The sequence below is a fragment of the Lampris incognitus genome, chromosome 18, assembly GCF_029633865.1.
Source record: "Lampris incognitus isolate fLamInc1 chromosome 18, fLamInc1.hap2, whole genome shotgun sequence".
Classification (NCBI taxonomy): Eukaryota; Metazoa; Chordata; class Actinopteri; order Lampriformes; family Lampridae; genus Lampris; species Lampris incognitus.
In genome coordinates, this window is record NC_079228.1 from 41,588,847 (window position 1) to 41,607,973 (window position 19,127).

Sequence of the window (19,127 nt, forward strand, 5' to 3'; positions counted from 1 at the left end):
CCCTCCCTCCCTCCCTCCCTCCCTCTCTCTCTCGCTCTCTGCCTTTATCTGTAGGTCTCTCTGAATATCTCTTTCTCGTTCTTTGTACTTTTCTGACAGTTTCTCTCTCCCTCTTTGTCATTCTGCCCCTCTTCCTTGCCCGCCGTTTCCGTCTTTCTTCCCATCAGCCTTTGTTTTCTTGCGGCGATCGAAGGTTTTTATGTCATCACGAATAAAAGAGAAGAACAAGGACAAACAGGCAGAACCAACATACGGGCAATCAACAGCCCCGAACGAAAAGATCCTCCCAAAAATGTTGTGGAAAGGGGCGTCCGGGTGGCGTGGCGGTCCATTCCGTTGCCTGCCAACACGGGGATCGCCGGTTCGAGTCCCTGTGTTACCTCCAGCTTGGTCGGGCGTCCCTACAGACACAATTGGCCATATCTGTGGGTGGGAAGCCGAATGTGGGTATGTGTCCTGGTCGCTGCACTAGCGCCTCCTCTGGTCAGTTGGGGCGCCTGTTCAGGGGGGGGGGGGACTGGGGGGAATAGCGTGATCCTCCCACGTCCCCCTGGTGAAACTCCTCACTGTCAGGTGAAAAGAAGCGGCTGGCGACTCCACATGTATGGGAGGAGGCCTGTGGTGGTCTGGATCGGCAGAGGAGGTGGAGCAGAGACCGGGACGGCTCGGAGGAGTGGGGTAATCGGCCGGGTACAATTGGGGAGGAAAAGGTTGAAAAAACCGGGGGAAAAAACCGTTGTTCAAGCCTGAAGGGAAGGACATTCATTACCTCTGACAGGAGAACTCATCACGTCTCGCTTCATGTGCCGCGCAGAGTCGGCTGTGTGTGAAGAGAAGCATTTCCAGGCCTCGGGAGCTGTGTTGAGTCTTGCAGCTGCACATTCGAGATGGGCTATTTTCAGTATTCTGTGTCCACAACGATGGCGTACAGGCGTCATCCAAGTTAGCAAAGCTGTTTTCTTGTGGAGGTGAAACCAGCAGATAACATTTTCTGTTGTGTTCACGTCATATTAAGAGCTGAATCGGCAGTTAGGAGGCAAAGACGCGGACTGGGAGGACGATCGGTCTTCAACAAATCGGCTACGAGAAAACTTGACATGACTTCGAAATTAACAACTGCTGGACTTTTCCCGAAATGTCGAGAAACGTTCCAGGAGTCGTGGTGTTAAAGGATAATTCTGGTTTTTCAAAATTTGTGTAATTTCTTTTTTTGCCGTCATACATATCAGTTATGATGTCATTTTACTCACGGCTTCATTGTGTAGATTTTGGACAGGGGACCACCGCTGGACTCAGCTTTACAACGGTGTCTTATGGGACAAGTGAACAGGAGGTTTAAACATGTCCTTTAGACAACCTCCCCCACTATCTATGACTTCTCTATGGTGCTGGCCGGCTAGTTTATGGATGGCCACTACTACCCACGGTAAGTATAGGCTGCTACTTCCTGCAGGGTGAACCAGGAAGTAGATCAGCAGTGTCATCCACCATTGATCATACTGGACATTTCTGGTAAAAACTTTTTTTTCCTGGTAATAACTTTTAATGCCATTTGTGTTTACAAGTCCAAACAGGCGGTTTAGCTATTTGGGTTAAATTGGACTTATTAAAACCTGTCTGATGATCATATTCCATGGCCCATAAGACACCATTGTAACGCTGAGTCCAGCAGGGGTCCTGTGTATGAGATCTACATTGTGACGCCAGGGAATAAATTGATATCATGAGATATATATATATAAAATTTACAAAAACAAGATCCAGGTTGTAAAAACAGGAATTAGCGGAGCGTGGGGCAGGATGAGCCAGTTGACCCCACCCTCTATATCTGCGCAACTGTGTGAATAAGTGAACGTGTGAATAAGTTAATCATTGTGGATCACATGTCGGTGGCCTTACGCCTACGAAATAGGAAGCGACTGTACAGAAAACGGCTTGTGTTCTGTTATAACAGGTGTCTGAAATTCAGATTTGACCAGAAATGTAAAGCGCTTTGAGTGGCTGTTGCAGCTATAAAAGCGCTGTATAAAATGCAACTTGATTGATTGATTGATTGATTGATTGATTGATTGATTGATTGATTGAACTGTACATATTTGTGTCATGTGACCACACGTTAAGGAAACCCCCTTTATTTTACTCTGGCTGTGATGGAGGGAAGAACATGGGAAGTTGGCAAGCACTTTTTTGTTCGAAAAACGTTTTTGCAATTAAACGTAAATTTTTAACATATCTGGTATAATGACAAAAAGGTCCTGGGTTCGAGCCCCGGGGTGGTCCAACCTTGGGGGTCGTCCCAGGTCGTCCTCTATGTGGAGTTTGCATGTTCTCCCCGTGTCTGTGTGGGTTTCCTCCGGGGCTCCGGTTTCCTCCCACAGTCCAAAGACATGTAGGTCAGGTGACTCGGCTGTACTAACTGGTCCCTAGGTATGAATGTGTATGTGTGTGTGTGTGTGTGTGTGTGTGTGTGTGTGTGTGTGTGTGTGTGTGTGTGTGTGTGTGTGTATGTGTGTGTGTGTGTGTGTGTGTATGTGTGTGTGTGTGGGCCCTGTGATGGACTGGCGGCCTGTCCAGGGTGTCTCCCCGCCTATGACTGCTGGGATAGGCTCCAACATCCCCGCGACCCTGAGCAGGCTAAGCGGTTTGGATAATGGATGGATGGATGGATGGATGGATGGATGGATGGATGGTATAATGACTCTGGTGCCAATGCAAATTCAGCAGTGTTTGATAAAACATATCATATATATGTTGGCGAATTACAAGGGTAATAAAACGTGAGTTAATTAGCAAGAGGTTAGCTCTGAATCACTGTGTAAGGCAATCTTTTTGCAATAGGGACATTGGGGTAAAATGGGCATTAACCCGCCATTGGGGTGAAACGGGTCACAGGGATGATGGAGCCTATTGCAGATACGCGGTTAAGATAAGGGATGGGGTAAAATGGACGTAACCCCGCCATTAATGTATTGAAGTTACATTTATTCCCTGATGTAAGCAATACTGCTTTGAATTATTGCTGCACGGCAAATATTGTTTTTTTTTGTATTTTGACCATTTTAGAAGAGACATAATGCCACGCAGTTATAAAAGAAAGACAAATGGGGGCTCCATACCCCTTGAAATAGAGAGTGCAGCAAGTGAGGTAAAGGGTGGGAGATCGATCACGAGTGACAGGTCAGCCCTGGAACGATCCATCAGACGGGGAGAGGTGAAGGTGGCAGGGTACCGTGGGATGGAGGAGTTAGAGAGGGAGCTTGCTGACCATTCAGATTCAGTTTAAAAATGTCAGCTGGAAGTAAACATCCTGAAGTATGGGGAGATGTACTTGATTTACCGCCGTCTCTTTCTTCCTTTCCAAAAGGGCCGTTTGAAGTAAAAGCTGGCTCATCTTACCCCACCCTCCCCTCTCCTTTAACTCACATGACAGTAAGATGTGGGTTACTCTTTGCCTCTGTTCTCTGATCACGCCCCCGCCCCATTTCAATTCATCCTCCTCTTCCTCTTCTAGGGCCCTGGTGGACATCCTGCGCCACCAGTCCAGCCCGGTGCAACCAGGGGAGAGAAACAGCACCACCATACTGACCACCACCACCTCCGATGGACGCACCTCCAAAAACATCTACACGCCCATCCTGCAGAGCAAAGACAACCGAAGTAAGTGATTGTAGGGGGGAGGAGGTCTGCCGGCTTCAGGGTGGATGTACACCACTGAGTTCTGACCTGGTCCAGTTCAGCTGAATTGTTTCAAACAGTTCTGCCAAAGAGACTGCAGGTTAAAGTGTAATCCTGCGTTCACGTGGTGTTGGGTACATCGGATGATCAAGGTTTGGGCAGGGAAATTGCACGTGAATGGCATACCAGGTCGGACAAACTTCCTCGGAAAGCCGGAGAACATTTTTATACCGGACTTGCCAAGTTGTGACGCCGATCTAACCTTTCACCTTTTGCAACCAGATTATTGAATCTTTGACTTCATCTAACTTTGAGGTGTTTTCTGCCCAAATGTTGATAATCACAGCAGATCAGTGGGAGGTGGCAAAGAGTGTAGCAAGATGAAGTGGTTCAAACTGGGGAGAAGCGGGATTCTTATTTTGACCTTCCCGTTTACCTAATGTGTTGTGTGTCCTCGTCGTTATCCAGCAAAACTGGACACGTTTGTCAAAGGTCATTCGAGTGCAACAGAGCAGCCACAGCAATGTTTGCTTTCAGACGAGCGACATCGTGTTTTCTCCTCTTGACCGACTGCGTGCGAATGGGAACAAAGAAGAAAAATACGACCAGTTTGTTAAGTAGGATTTTCCGAGTTACCGAGGACCGTGTGAACCCAGCTTAATTTACACCGATCCAGTAAACCATGCACTTAGTCATTATGGAGTTACTTTAATCCTGCAGTGTATGCTTTGCAATTGGCGGCCATCTTGTTTGTAATAGTGGTTTGAATCGGCTCTGTGCATCACTGTAGTGCACTGACTTCCGGTTTCTGCTGCAGCGGTCATACCAGTTTCCTGTCTGTTGGCGTGTGCTGTTGTCAATGGCAGATTTTTTGCGGTGCCTGCAGGATTGACCATGGATAAATGTCACGTCTTGCAGGCATCGTGAAAAATGTGCCATCGCCAACAGACAGGAAACTGGTACGACCGCTGCAGCAGAAACAGGAAGTCAGTGCACTACAGTCATGCACAGATAGTCAAGTTTCCATCCACCTGTTTTTATGCGCATTTTCAATTTGCGCTTAAAAAAAACCCTGAGTGAAAACGCCGAAAAATCTCGAAATATCGCAAAGAAGTTTTTAAACTTTGAGGAGGTGACAATGTTTGTGTGTCGAAAAGGTAAAACCAACTAAGTGCAATGGAAACAGATTCAGCCAATAAATGATGACGTACACAAGTCACTCGGGCCTCCGCTCCAGTGGAGAGATGGAGAAGGACGGCAGACGGAAACGCCAGAAATGTGTGGACCAATGAGGCTGCAGCGTTCCTGAATTAATACAGGAAACGAACACGAATGACGGATTAGATGGGGAACGGCAACGAATCGCCACCACGTATCAAGAACGTCACCTCGCCGCGCGGTGTGTTGGCACCTGACTGGAGAATTAGGGCCGCCTACCGCTGAGCTCAATAAACCAGCTCCTAATAGTCGCGTAACAGTAGCGGATGGAAACGCGCAAAAATTCCCATTTTCTTTTGCTGATTTTCTGAAAATTCGGTTAAAATTTGCAATACATGCGGATGGAAACCCGATGAATGTCGGAGACCCCAAATGAGCTGTACGATATCGCTGTCAGCTGTCACTGGGGGTGCTTATTAGCATGCAAATTAGCAACATATTGGCTCTTAATTGGTCGTTATTACGTACTCATTAATGCCTTATTCTGCATGGCCTTATTATACAACCAGTAAGCCATTAACTATGAGTTTTCCCTCTATAACCTCAGAAGTATTGCTTATTAGTAGTACCATCTCAATATGCTTTGCTTAGTATGGCCTTTATAAGGTGGTAGTACCACAAGAAGAGTTATTCTCCCTTACTAACACTCAATGAATATGGTCTGTTCTCATAACATAACAACACACAAAACTACAAGTGTTCATAGTGTTAAATTACTCTAAATTAAGTTTTTGTTCCTTAGAATATGTTCCCCATACTAAAGTGACATCTTCATCATTACTAATTCACTAGTAATTAAGTTTTTGTTACTTAGAATATGTTCCCCATACTAAAGTGACATCTTGATCATTACTAATTCACTAGTAATTAAGTGTTTTTACTTAGAATATGTTCCCCATATTAAAGTGACATCTTGATCATTACTAATTCACTAGTAATTAAGTATTTGTTACTTAGAATATGTTCCCCCTACTAAAGTGACATCTTGATCATTACTAATTCACTAGTAATTAAGTTTTTGTTACTTAGAATATGTTCCCCATACTAAAGTGACATCTTGATCATTACTAATTCACTAGTAATTAAGTTTTTGTTACTTAGAATATGTTCCCCATACTAAAGTGACATCTTGATCATTACTAATTCACTAGTAATTAAGTTTTTGTTACTTAGAATATGTTCCCCATACTAAAGTGACATCTTGATCATTACTAATTCACTAGTAATTAAGTTGTTGTTACTTAGAATATGTTCCCCATACTAAAGTGACATCTTGATCATTACTAATTCACTAGTAATTAAGTTTTTGTTACTTAGAATATGTTCCCCATACTAAAGTGACATCTTGATCATTACTAATTCACTAGTAATTAAGTTTTTGTTACTTAGAATATGTTCCCCATACTAAAGTGACATCTTGATCATTACTAATTCACTAGTAATTAAGTTTTTGTTACTTAGAATATGTTCCCCATACTAAAGTGACATCTTGATCATTACTAATTCACTAGTAATTAAGTTTTTGCTACTTAGAATATGTTCCCCATACTAAAGTGACATCTTGATCATTACTAATTCACTAGTAATTAAGTTTTTTTACTTAGAATATGTTCCCCATACTAAAGTGACATCTTGATCATTACTACTTCACTAGTAATTAAGTTTTTGTTACTTAGAATATGTTCCCCATACTAAAGTGACATCTTGATCATTACTAATTCACTAGTAATTAAGTTTTTGTTACTTAGAATATGTTCCCCATACAAAAGTGACATCTTGATCATTACTAATTCACTAGTAATTAAGTTTTTGTTACTTAGAATATGTTCCCCATACTAAAGTGACATCTTGATCATTACTAATTCACTAGTAATTAAGTTTTTGTTACTTAGAATATGTTCCCCATACTAAAGTGACATCTTGATCATTACTAATTCACTAGTAATTAAGTTTTTGTTACTTAGAATATGTTCCCCATACTAAAGTGACATCTTGATCATTACTAATTCACTAGTAATTAAGTTTTTGTTACTTAGAATATGTTCCCCATACTAAAGTGACATCTTGATCATTACTAATTCACTAGTAATTAAGTTTGTGTTATTAAGAATATGTTCCCCATACTAAAGTGACATTTTGATCATTACTAATTCACTAGTAATTAAGTTTTTGTTACTTAGAATATGTTCCCCATACTAAAGTGACATCTTGATCATTACTAATTCACTAGTAATTAAGTTTTTGTTACTTAGAATATGTTCCCCATACTAAAGTGACATCTTGATCATTACTAATTCACTAGTAATTAAGTTTGTGTTACTAAGAATATGTTCCCCATACTAAAGTGGCATCTTGATCATTACTAATTCACTAGTAATTAAGTTTTTGTTACTTAGAATATGTTCCCCATACAAAAGTGACATCTTGATCATTACTAATTCACTAGTAATTAAGTTTTTGTTACTTAGAATATGTTCCCCATACTAAAGTGACATCTTGATCATTACTAATTCACTAGTAATTAAGTTTTTGTTACTTAGAATATGTTCCCCATACTAAAGTGACATCTTGATCATTACTAATTCACTAGTAATTAAGTTTTTGTTACTTAGAATATGTTCCCCATACTAAAGTGACATCTTGATCATTACTAATTCACTAGTAATTAAGTTTGTGTTACTAAGAATATGTTCCCCATACTAAAGTGACATTTTGATCATGACTAATTCACTAGTAATTAAGTTTTTGTTACTTAGAATATGTTCCCCATACTAAAGTGACATCTTGATCATTACTAATTCACTAGTAATTAAGTTTTTGTTACTTAGAATATGTTCCCCATACTAAAGTGACATCTTGATCATTACTAATTCACTAGTAATTAAGTTTGTGTTACTAAGAATATGTTCCCCATACTAAAGTGACATCTTGATCATTACTAATTCACTAGTAATTAAGTTTGTGTTACTTAGAATATGTTCCCCATACTAAAGTGGCATCTTGATCATTACTAATTCACTAGTAATTAAGTTTGTGTTACTTAGAATATGTTCCCCATACTAAAGTGGCATCTTGATCATTACTAATTCACTAGTAATTAAGTTTGTGTTACTTAGAATATGTTCCCCATACTAAAGTGGCATCTTGATCATTACTAATTCACTAGTAATTAAGTTTTTGTTACTTAGAATATGTTCCCCATACTAAAGTGACATCTTGATCATTACTAATTCACTAGTAATTAAGTTTTGTTACTTAGAGTATGTTCCCCATACTAAAGTGACATCTTGATCATTACTAATTCACTAGTAATTAAGTTTTTGTTACTTAGAATATGTTCCCCATACTAAAGTGTTACCAAATTGATCAACCCAGTCTGTCGTGGACGTCAGCCGTTCAGCAGAATACACACATGGCAGAATTCATTGACTGAACCACTTCCTGACTGGTTGCCCTTGTTTCCAAGGCTATTTTCAGAGTGCCTTGGTATTAATTCAGATAACCATGCATTAACGTCCGAGCGTCATTAGTTCTTTAACCCGTGGAATTTAAGACCTTTATGAGATCCGTACAATCATTTCTATGGGAAGCGGTGCTTTATCTAAAACATAAGTACCTTTTATTTGAAGTAAAGCGAGAGCGGGAGTCCAACATGAATGTAAGTGTGAGCCTTACTGCTGACCGCTATGACGGCCATGTTCAATAACTCTGAGTTGTCTCTAACTGATAAAGGACAGCATGTTGCTGATGTTAACAGGTTAGAGTTACTCAGTTGTAAGTAGTCTTTCCTCTCATCTCGTGAAAGCTTCTTCTTTCCAGAAATTAACAAACCTTTTCCTTTTAAGTAATAGATGTAGGAGTGTTGGTGGATGTGGTTGTTATGTGGTTTAATGAGTCATTCACACATTTAAGCTGCACACACACACACACACACACACTCACACACACACACACACACTCTCTGTCTTCCGCCGCCTCTCTCTCTCTGTCTGTTATGCTGCGTTCACATGGAATCCGGCCGACGGCAGACCGGAAGTCATCACCGTGGACGAGAGCAGGACGGTAACATCAGAGGACATCGGCACATGACGCCGGCGACAGCGACGGCAGACGGCACCGCCGCCCAAAGTCGACATATTTTAACTTTGTACCGTCCTCCGCGCTGGAATTCACACCCGGGTGTTAGGTAGCTCAACAAAAAACACAAAAGATGGTGAAATGGCTGAATATAATTAAATAAAACAAACATGAAACACATTTGCACAATTTATTTTTTTTGCAAACGATACATCGCCGTAGCAACCCATGTAGTTTTGGTTTTTTAACCACACCGCCACTCCATCCTGCAGTTGGCGGTTGTTTTGTTCCTGTTCTGTTTTGCCGTTAGCATCCTGCCGTTCACCGTCTCCCTCCGGGATTCCACGTGAGTGCAGCATTAGTCTGTGTCTCTCTCTCACCAGACGAACTCTCTTTCCTTCCTATCTCTGTCGCTTTACCACACACACACACACAGTCAAGTGGCTGTCCATCAGATTGTTGGCTTTGCTCTCTTGCAGTTGGAAACTTGCACCACCATTTTACCCAGCAGGGGTCTGCCTCCAGCCCCAAACTCTCGGCCACCATCGGTAAGCCACAGCGGCAGCCATCACAGCACAGTGATGGCTGCCGACCAGCTCGGGCCACAGCGTCCTTGAGCTGCATGTCACACTGACTGACTGACTGACTGACTGACTGACTGACTGACTGACTGACTGGCCTCACCACCGTATTGTCTGTCTGCCCTGTTTCTTGTTGGTATGGTGGCCTCTTGTCCCGCTCTCTTGGATGGGATAGGTCATTTTCCAGCCCCCTCTGGGTGTCTAGTTTGAGGTAACGCACATCTCCCACGGTTCATACGGTCATGACAAGTCTGGAAGAGTCAGTACATTTTTCAAAGTACAATAATTGAGCCCTGGAAAAGTTATGGGAAATTATAATTTTGTAAAAAGAAAAGAAAAGAAATGGAAATCTGACTGAAGCTGCGTCAACTGTGTTAAAGCTTGATTGACCGATTAAATTTTTTTTTTAAAAATCAGATGAAACAGTTGCGGCAGGGCTTTAAAATGTCCGTTGTGTATGTGCAACAGTTTGGCTCAGTATGCTAACGTGCCTCTTCTTGCTAGAACTGCCATCAGCTTGCTAGCTGATGGCAGTTCTAGCAAAGCCGAGCAAACCGACAGTATGCCAGCCAAATACAGTTTCAACGATCAGTGTCTACAAATGGACGAGTACAAAATATGGCTTGCTGTGTGGGGTGGCTCACATCCGATATCTGAAATATAGACGGACTTAAACATTATATGTAGTGTGAAAACACACCTCAGCGACAACTCTCACAAGTGTCTCTTGGTCATCAAAATTGAATGAAAGGTTATGGAGAAGTCCTGGAACAGTCAAAAGATCTGGCATCCTTAACCGAAGGGCGGTTTAAAGGTGTCACGAACAGTACTGGGGTTACAGACGGTGACCATGGAAACTGGAAGACTGGTTTTTTTCTGGGACCTGTTCTCTTTTCCCTTTTCTCATTCCCTCTATATATTCTCCTATATCTATCCCCTTCCACCTGTGGCGGAGCCAGAGCGGGGGCATGGGGGCGGTCGCCCCAGGGCCCACAAGGTCGGGGGGGCCCCGTTTGGAGCCCTGTTGCCGAGTTTACGAGCGTCCGTGAACGCGCCGGGCCTCGGGACTCCGACGCATTCGGTGACATGCTCGTAAAGTCGGCTAATGATAAAAAATACAGCGCAGTACGGGGCCCCTATACATAGATATTAACGGCCCCTATAAAGGCTAAATGACTATCACAAGGGCTCATCGAGAAGCTCCGCCCCCTTTGTGCTGAGACCCACGCTCCACCCCTGCCTTCCACCTTTCGTTCTCTCCCTCACACCAGCATTTCATCTCAAGTCAAGTTTATTTGTGTAGCCCAAAATCACAAGGTAGTCCTGAAGGGCTTTACAGTCAGTACAGTATAGTATACAACAGTATGTGATATACGACACCTTTTATCCTTGGACCCTAAACCCAAATAAGGAAAAAATCCACCAGAAAAACCTAATCCGGGGGGGGGGGAGCAACAGAGGAGGGATCCCTCTTCCAGGACAGACAGACGTGTAATAGGTGTCAACTGCACAAAATTGCAGGATTATACCGTAACATCGCACACATCACACACAGAACGAGGTAATGTAGAATACGGAGTTAATTAGTTAATTTAAATGCGCCGAATAATAAAATTGTACAGAGGGTGCAAGACAAATTTGGTGAATGTGTCCATCCAAGATGTCAGGAACCCCACAGATGCGGTGAAGAGTCGGCGGGACCCCGCACCACAACCCAGCTCTGCTCCGTGGGGCCCTGCAGAGACAGTAGACTGCACATGCACACAAGAGGCGAGGAAGACCGACACAGCATTCACACAGAGCAAGAGGAAGGAGACGAGAGTGATGCAGACGTTCCATCCACCCGTCCATTATCCAAGCTGCTTATCCTGAGTGGGGTCGCACGGATGCTGGAGCCTGTCCCAGCAGCCATTGGACGGCAGGTGGGGAGACACCCGGGACAGGCCGCCAGTCCATCACAGGGCCGACACGTTATTTATTATTACATTTTGACATCTAGCTCGAGCGTTGTTTGGTCTTGAGTCACACTTTGGCTCCTGCTGAATCCTTGGGTCGTGCCAAATCAGGTGCAGGTACTCAAAGAAAGTCGAGTCAGTTCACCCGGACACAACGCTCATGCAGTTCATACAGTACTCATACAATACTCATACAGTACTCATACAGTACTCATACAGTACTCATATAGTATTCATACAGTACTCATACAGTACTCATACAATACGCTCATACACTCATACAATACTCAATACAGAAGTTGTCATAGCTAAAACATCCATCCATCACCCAAACCGCTTATCCTGCTCTCAGGGTCGCGGGGATGCTGGAGCCTATCCCAGCAGCCATTGGACAGCAGGTGGGGGGACACCTTGGACAGGCCGCCAGGCCATCACAGGACCCCCACACACACACCTAGGGACAATTTAATATGGCCGATTCACCTGACCTACATGTCTTTGGGCTGTGGGAGGAAACCGGAGCACCCGGAGGAAACCCACACAGACACAGGGAGAACATGCAAATCCACACAGAGGACGACCCGGGTTGACCCCCAGCGTTGGACTACCCCGTGGCTCAAACCCAGGACTTTCTTGCTGTGAGTCGACAATGCTAACCACTGCGTCACCGTGCCGCCCATAGCTGAAACAAATAGTATGAAAACAAATTTAAAGAGAGCAGCACAAACGATAGCACAAATCTCCGAGAGAGAGAGAGGGAGAGGGACTGGGTCCAAGGAAAAACAAATCTCCGAGAGAGAGAGAGGGAGAGAGAGAGAGAGAGAGAGAGGGAGAGAGAGAGAGAGAGAGGGGGACTGTGTCCAAGGAAAAACAGGACGCGTCGCAAACAGGCTCTGAAGTCATCAGTCAGTCGACAGAGAGAGAGAGATGATCCATGGTCATCAGACTCCACAAAGGAAGATTTCTCCTGGAAACAAGAGAGAGAGAGAGAGAGACAGAGAGACAGAGAGAGAGAGAGAGAGAGAGAGAGAGAGAGAAGGGGACAGACACAACATGGGGACACGTGCTCAGGGGGACAAACAGAAGGGTAGAGTGGTGCCACGCATTCAGAAAGTTGCGTTGCATCATCCATTGCACCATCTGCATCTTGCCTCCATTTCTCGTCCTTTTTGTCCCTCGCTTATCCTTGCCTTTTTCTATCGCATTATTTTTGCCCATACCTTCATCATCATCATCATCATCATCATCATCACCATGATCTCCTCCTCCTCTCTCTCTTCTGCTTTTGTTCCTAAAGTACTACAGATGTGTGTTGTGTCAGCCTGGACACACAGACGTGCTGATGACGACATATCCTTCTTTAAGAGGGCCACCATAAGGTTGTCTATTGCCCCCCTCCAACTTCCTCCCTGTGCTTACTGCCACCCGCCTTGCACCGCCACAAGCCTGCTACCACGTGTCCACACCTTCCTCCACTTCCTCCCTGTGTGGCTGGCCCAGTCTCACACACGAAACGTCGTACACAGCTTGTTAGTAGTTCCCGCAAATACACGTAGTATATACTTCCAACATACTTACATACGTATATACTTACAACGTACTTACATACGTATATACTTACAATATACTTACAACATACGTATATACTCACAACATACTTACATACGTATATACTTACAACATACTTACATATGTATATACTTACAATATACTTACATATGTATATACTTACAATATATTTACATACGTATATACTTACAATATACGTACTTATATACTTACGGCATACTTACATACATATATACTTACAATATACTTACGTACTTATATACTTACGGCATACTTACATACATATATACTTACAATATACTTACGTACTTATATACTTACGGCATACTTACATACGTATATACTTACAGCATACTTACATACACTTGACCTCGCAATACTTGATGTGGACTATCAGATCACATTCTGTCAACGTGACACATTTCAGCATGTCTACGAATGAAGACTTTTTTTGTGGATTGTCCCCCCTTTTTCTCCCCAATTGCACCCAGCCAATTACCCCACTCATCTGAGCCGTCCCCGGTCTCTGCTCCACCCCCTCTGCCGATCCGGGGAGGGCTGCAGACTACCACATGCCTCCTCCCATACACGTGGAGTCACCAGCTGCTTCTTTTCACCTGACAGTGAGGAGTTTCACCAGGGGGACGTAGCACGTGGAAGGATCACGCTATCCCCCCCAGTTCCCCCTCCCCCCTGAACAGGCATCCCGACCAACCAGAGGAGGCGCTAGTGCAGCGACCAGGACACATACCCACATCCGGCTTCCCACCCGCAGACACGGCCAATTGTGTCTGTAGGGACGCCCGACCAAGCTGGAGGTAACATGGGGATTCGAACTGGCGAGCCCCGTGTTGGTAGGCAACAGAATAGACCGCCACGCCACCCGGACGCCCCTGAAGATGTTGTTGAGGACATCTGCCATCATGTGCTTTGATACTATCAAAATAGAGATGGTTAAGATAAGCTTCAAGGTTAGAGATGGTCATGTTTCGGGGTGTTCGGGTAGCGTGGCGGTCTATTCTGTTGCCTACCAACATGGGGATCGCCGGTTCAAATCCCCGTGTTACCTCCGGCTTGGTCGGGCGTCCCTACAGACACAATTGGCCGTGTCTGCGGGTGGGAAGCCGGATGTGGGTATGTGGGGGGAGTAGCGTGATCCTCCCATGTGCTACGTCCCCCTGGTGAAACTCCTCACTGTCTGGTGAAACTCCTCACTGTCAGGTGAAACTCCTCACTGTCTGGTGAAACTCCTCACTGTCAGGTGAAACTCCTCACTGTCAGGTGAAACTCCTCACTGTCAGGTGAGAAGAAGCGGCTGGTGACTCCACATGTATGGGAGGAGGCATGTGGTAGTCTGCAGCCCTCCCCGGATCGGCAGAGGGGGTGGAGCAGTGACCGGGACGGCTCGGGAGAGTGGGGTAATTGGCCGGATACAATTGGGCAGAAAAAGGGGAGGGGGTCCAATAAAAAAAAAAGAAATGGTCATGTTTCAGTACTGGCTTAGAGGTGGTTGTGTCTGGGTTTGGGTGGTTCAGGTCAGCGCCGTGTCTGTGTTCGGTGTTCAGAGTGGATGTGATTGGACGTCCTCCACCGCGTCCTCACCCGGTGATCTTAATGATGATTCGGCTCCACAAGATGCGCCTGACGTGGGCCCGTCGAGGTAGAAATGTACTAGCTAGCTCGGACGGCTCGGTTCAAATCAAATGTATTGCACGGAAAGGTCAGCGTGGCCGGTCCGCCAAAGATGGCTGCCAGAGAATGCTGGAAAACGTTGTCATGGAAACAAGTGACCTCACATCACGGTGAGGTCATCACTTTAGTCAATCAAACGTTACTCGTGCAGCACATTTTGTACACGGGAGTGCCCCGCGCCTTACACAAGGGAAGGCAAGAGGATGAAGACGGACAGAATAGATAAGCTGGGGAGCGACAGGAAGGGACGGGGGACGTTTCAGTACCACACATGTCTCGCCGTTACTCACATCCTGCAGGACAACGGCCTTCCAAGTCTCAGGAGAGGGAGGAGACGCCGACAGAGGGGCAGTTTTAGACGTATGTTCTACAGGGGCCGGCACGGTGGCGCAGTGGTTAGCGCGGTGGCCTCACAGCAAGAAGGTCCTGGGTTCGAGCCCCGGGGTAGTCCAGCCTTGGGGGTCGTCCCGGGTCGTCCTCTGTGGGGAGTTTCATGTTCTCCCCATGTCTGGGTGGGTTTCCTCCGGGGGCTCCGGTTTCCTCCCACAGTCCAAAGACATGTAGGTCAGGTGACTCAGCCGTACTACATTGTTCCTAGGTGTGAGTGTGTGTGTGTGTGTGTGTGTGTGTGTGTGTGTGTGTGTGTGTGTGTGTGTGTGTGTGTGTGTGTGTGTGTGTGTGTGTGTGTGGGCCCTGTGATGGCCTGGCAGCCTGTCCAGGTGTCCCCCCACCTGCTGCCCGATGACTGCTGGGATAAGCTCCAGCATCCCCGTGACCCTGCTCCGGATAGGCGGCTTGGGTAATGGATGATGGAGGGATGATGGAGGGATGATGGATGGATGATGGAGGGATGATGGAGGGTTGATGGAGGGATGATGGAGGGATGATGGAGGGTTGATGGAGGGATGATGGAGGGATGATGGAGGGATGATGGATGGATGATGGATGGATGATGGAGGGATGATGGAGGAATGATGGAGGGATGATGGAGGGATGATGGAGGAATGATGGAGGGATGATGGAGGGATGATGGAGGGATGATGGAGGGTTGATGGATGGATGATGGAGGGATGATGGATGGATGATGGAGGGATGATGGAGGAATGATGGAGGGATGATGGAGGGATGATGGAGGGTTGATGGATGGATGATGGATGGATGATGGAGGAATGATGGAGGGATGATGGATGGATGATGGATGGATGATGGAGGAATGATGGAGGGTTGATGGATGGATGATGGAGGGATGATGGATGGATGATGGAGGGATGATGGAGGAATGATGGAGGGATGATGGAGGGATGATGGAGGGTTGATGGATGGATGATGGATGGATGATGGATGGATGATGGAGGAATGATGGAGGGATGATGGAGGGATGATGGAGGGATGATGGATGGATGATGGAGGGTTGATGGATGGATGATGGAGGAATGATGGAGGGTTGATGGATGGATGATGGAGGGATGATGGAGGAATGATGGAGGGATGATGGATGGATGATGGAGGAATGATGGAGGGATGATGGAGGGATGATGGATGGATGATGGAGGGATGATGGAGGGATGATGGATGGATGATGGATGGAGGTATTTGCCAGGCCTGGGTTCTCCTTCAGCCAGTGGTTTGTCATGATGAGAAGGGAGGTGTTTGCAGGAGGTGTTTGCAGGAGGTGTTTGCAGATCTTCAGGGTTGTAACTTTAAGTCTCAATCTGGAAAAACAAACAACCACAAGGACGGACGGACAAGAAGGGATGTTGGCCAACCGGCTGAACGTCTGTGTCGTGGCGTGGCGTGGCGTGTCAGTAACACATCCCCCAGTAACAGGGTCTGCGGCAGCCATCTTAGTTGTAGCTAACGAGGCCTGTGCGGCAGGCGGCACAGCGTTTCCTGGCCGGGCCGATTTGTGTTTGACTGCTCAGCGGGACACAAAGCATGATAACCTTTCCTCCACAAGCCTCCTGAGGTTGTTCTGCTGAAAACACCACCGTGATGCAGGTCGCTGACCGCTGTTCTCCCTCGTGAGCGGTGTGTGTCTGTGGTGTGTGTCTGTGGTGTGTGTCAGTGGTGTGTGTCTGTGGTGTGTGTCTGTGGTGTGTGTCTGTGGTGTGTGTATGAGTGGTGTGTGTCTGTGGTGTGTGTCTGTGGTGTGTGTCTGTGGTGTGTGTCTGTGGTGTGTGTGAGTGGTGTGTGTCTGTGGTGTGTGTCTGTGGTGTGTGTCTGTGTGTGTCTGTGGTGTGTGTCTGTGGTGTGTGTCTGTGGTGTGTGTCAGTGGTGTGTGTCTGTGGTGTGTGTCTGTGGTGTGTGTGAGTGGTGTGTGTCTGTGGTGTGTGTCTGTGGTGTGTGTCTGTGGTGTGTGTCTGTGGTGTGTCTGTGGTGTGTGTGAGTGGTGTGTGTCTGTGGTGTGTGTGTCTGCGGTGTGTGTGAGTGGTGTGTATGAGCGGTGTGTGTCAGTGGTGTGTGTGAGTGGTGTGTGTGTGAGTGTGGTGTGTATCAGTGGTGTGTGTCAGTGGTGTGTGTGAGTGGTGTGTGTGAGTGGTGTGTGTCAGTGGTGTGTGTGAGCGGTGTGTGTCAGTGGTGTGTGTGAGTGGTGTGTGTCAGTGGTGTGTGTCAGTGGTGTGTGTGAGTGGTGTGTGTCAGTGGTGTGTGTGAGTAGTGTGTGTCAGTGGTGTGTGTGAGTGGTGTGTGTCAGTGGTGTGTGTGAGTGGTGTGTGTCTGTGGTGTGTGTGTGTGAGTAGTGTGTGTCAGTGGTGTGTGTGAGTGGTGTGTGTCTGTGGTGTGTGTGAGTGGTGTGTATCAGTGGTGTGTGTGTGTCAGTGGTGTGTGTGAGTGGTGTGTGTGTGTGAGTGGTGTGTGTGCAGCCTCCACGGTGTTGTCGTGGACATCATGTGCTCCCTGGATGGCTCTTACGGAGACATTATTGGCCACCACTGCCCAGTGATGTCAGTGATGTCAGTGGTCAGTGATGTCAGTGGTCAGTGATATCATTGGTCAGTGCTGTCAGTGGCTAGTGGTCAGTGGCCAGTGGCCAGTGGTCAGTGATGTCAGTGGCCAGTGATGTCAGTGGCCAGTGGTCAGTGATTTCAGTGGCCAGTGGTGTGTCAGTGATGTCAGTGGCCAGTGATGTCAGTGGTCAGTGGTCAGTGATGTCAGTGATGTCAGTGGCCAGTGATGTCAGTGGCCAGTGATGTCAGTGGCCAGTGGTCAGTGATTTCAGTGGCCAGTGATGTGTCAGTGATGTCAGTGGCCAGTGATGTCAGTGGTCAGTGGTCAGTGATGTCAGTGATGTCAGTGGTCAGTGATGTCAGTGGCCAGTGATGTCAGTGGCCAGTGGTCAGTGATGTCAGTGATGTCAGTGGCCAGTGGTCAGTGATGTCAGTGGCCAGTGGTCAGTGATGTCAGTGATGTCAGTGGTCAGTGGTGTCAGTGGCCAGTGATGTCAGTGGTCAGTGATGTCAGTGATGTCAGTGGCCAGTGGTCAGTGATGTCAGTGATGTCAGTGGTCAGTGGTGTCAGTGGTCAGTGATGTCAGTGGTCAGTGATGTCAGTGATGTCAGTGGCCAGTGGTCAGTGATGTCAGTGATGTCAGTGGTCAGTGGTGTCAGTGGCCAGTGATGTCAGTGGCCAGTGGTCAGTGATGTCAGTGATGTCAGTGGTCAGTGGTGTCAGTGGCCAGTGATGTCAGTGGCCAGTGGTCAGTGATGTCAGTGATGTCAGTGGTCAGTGGTGTCAGTGGCCAGTGATGTCAGTGGCCAGTGGTCAGTGATGTCAGTGATGTCAGTGGTCAGTGGTGTCAGTGGCCAGTGATGTCAGTGGCCAGTGGTCAGTGATGTCAGTGATGTGAGTGGCCAGTGATGTCAGTGGCCAGTGGTCATTGGTGTCAGTGATGTCAGTGGCCAGTGGTGTGTCAGTGAGCGGTCCATGTCCTGTAACAGCCCTAACAAGACTGCTGCAGCCCCTAACCATTACTGCCCTGAGATACCCCAGCAGCTACTGGGTTAACCTCGGGGGGGGGGGGGGGTTGTGTGGTTTCTATTGTCCAGCATGTCAGCACAGCAGCACCTCGTTATTCTCCAGACGAAGCCCAAAACCTTGTCATGACACCCCTCTTTACCCCCCCGACCCCCCCCCCCCCTCGGGGCCGGCGGCGGGCAGCGAGCTGTGTGCGCCGTCTGAAGGTGTAGTACTACTGCTGGATGGGTGTGAGGTGTGTGTGTGTGTGTGTGTGTTAAAGCCCCTGCACATCTCGGGTCACCTTGTAATGCACCACCACCGTTGTGGGTCATTATGAGTACGTGTGTGCGAGTGGCGTCACCCCACTATGACACACATGTCGCACAACAGCTGCTCGTCCTCTGTT

The 19,127-nt window shown here is 46.6% G+C and overlaps 1 protein-coding gene across 1 annotated transcript in view; it reads left to right on the plus strand.

Annotated features, from left to right (window-relative positions):
- The window catches only part of shisa7b (shisa family member 7), a 44,789-nt gene that overhangs the window by 3,710 nt on the left and 21,952 nt on the right, over window positions 1–19,127 (plus strand). The window contains exons 4-5 of the mRNA XM_056298917.1: window positions 3,512–3,657; window positions 9,450–9,518. Of these exons, the coding sequence (XP_056154892.1) occupies window positions 3,512–3,657; window positions 9,450–9,518 (215 nt within the window). The remainder of the gene's footprint in view (window positions 1–3,511; window positions 3,658–9,449; window positions 9,519–19,127) is intronic.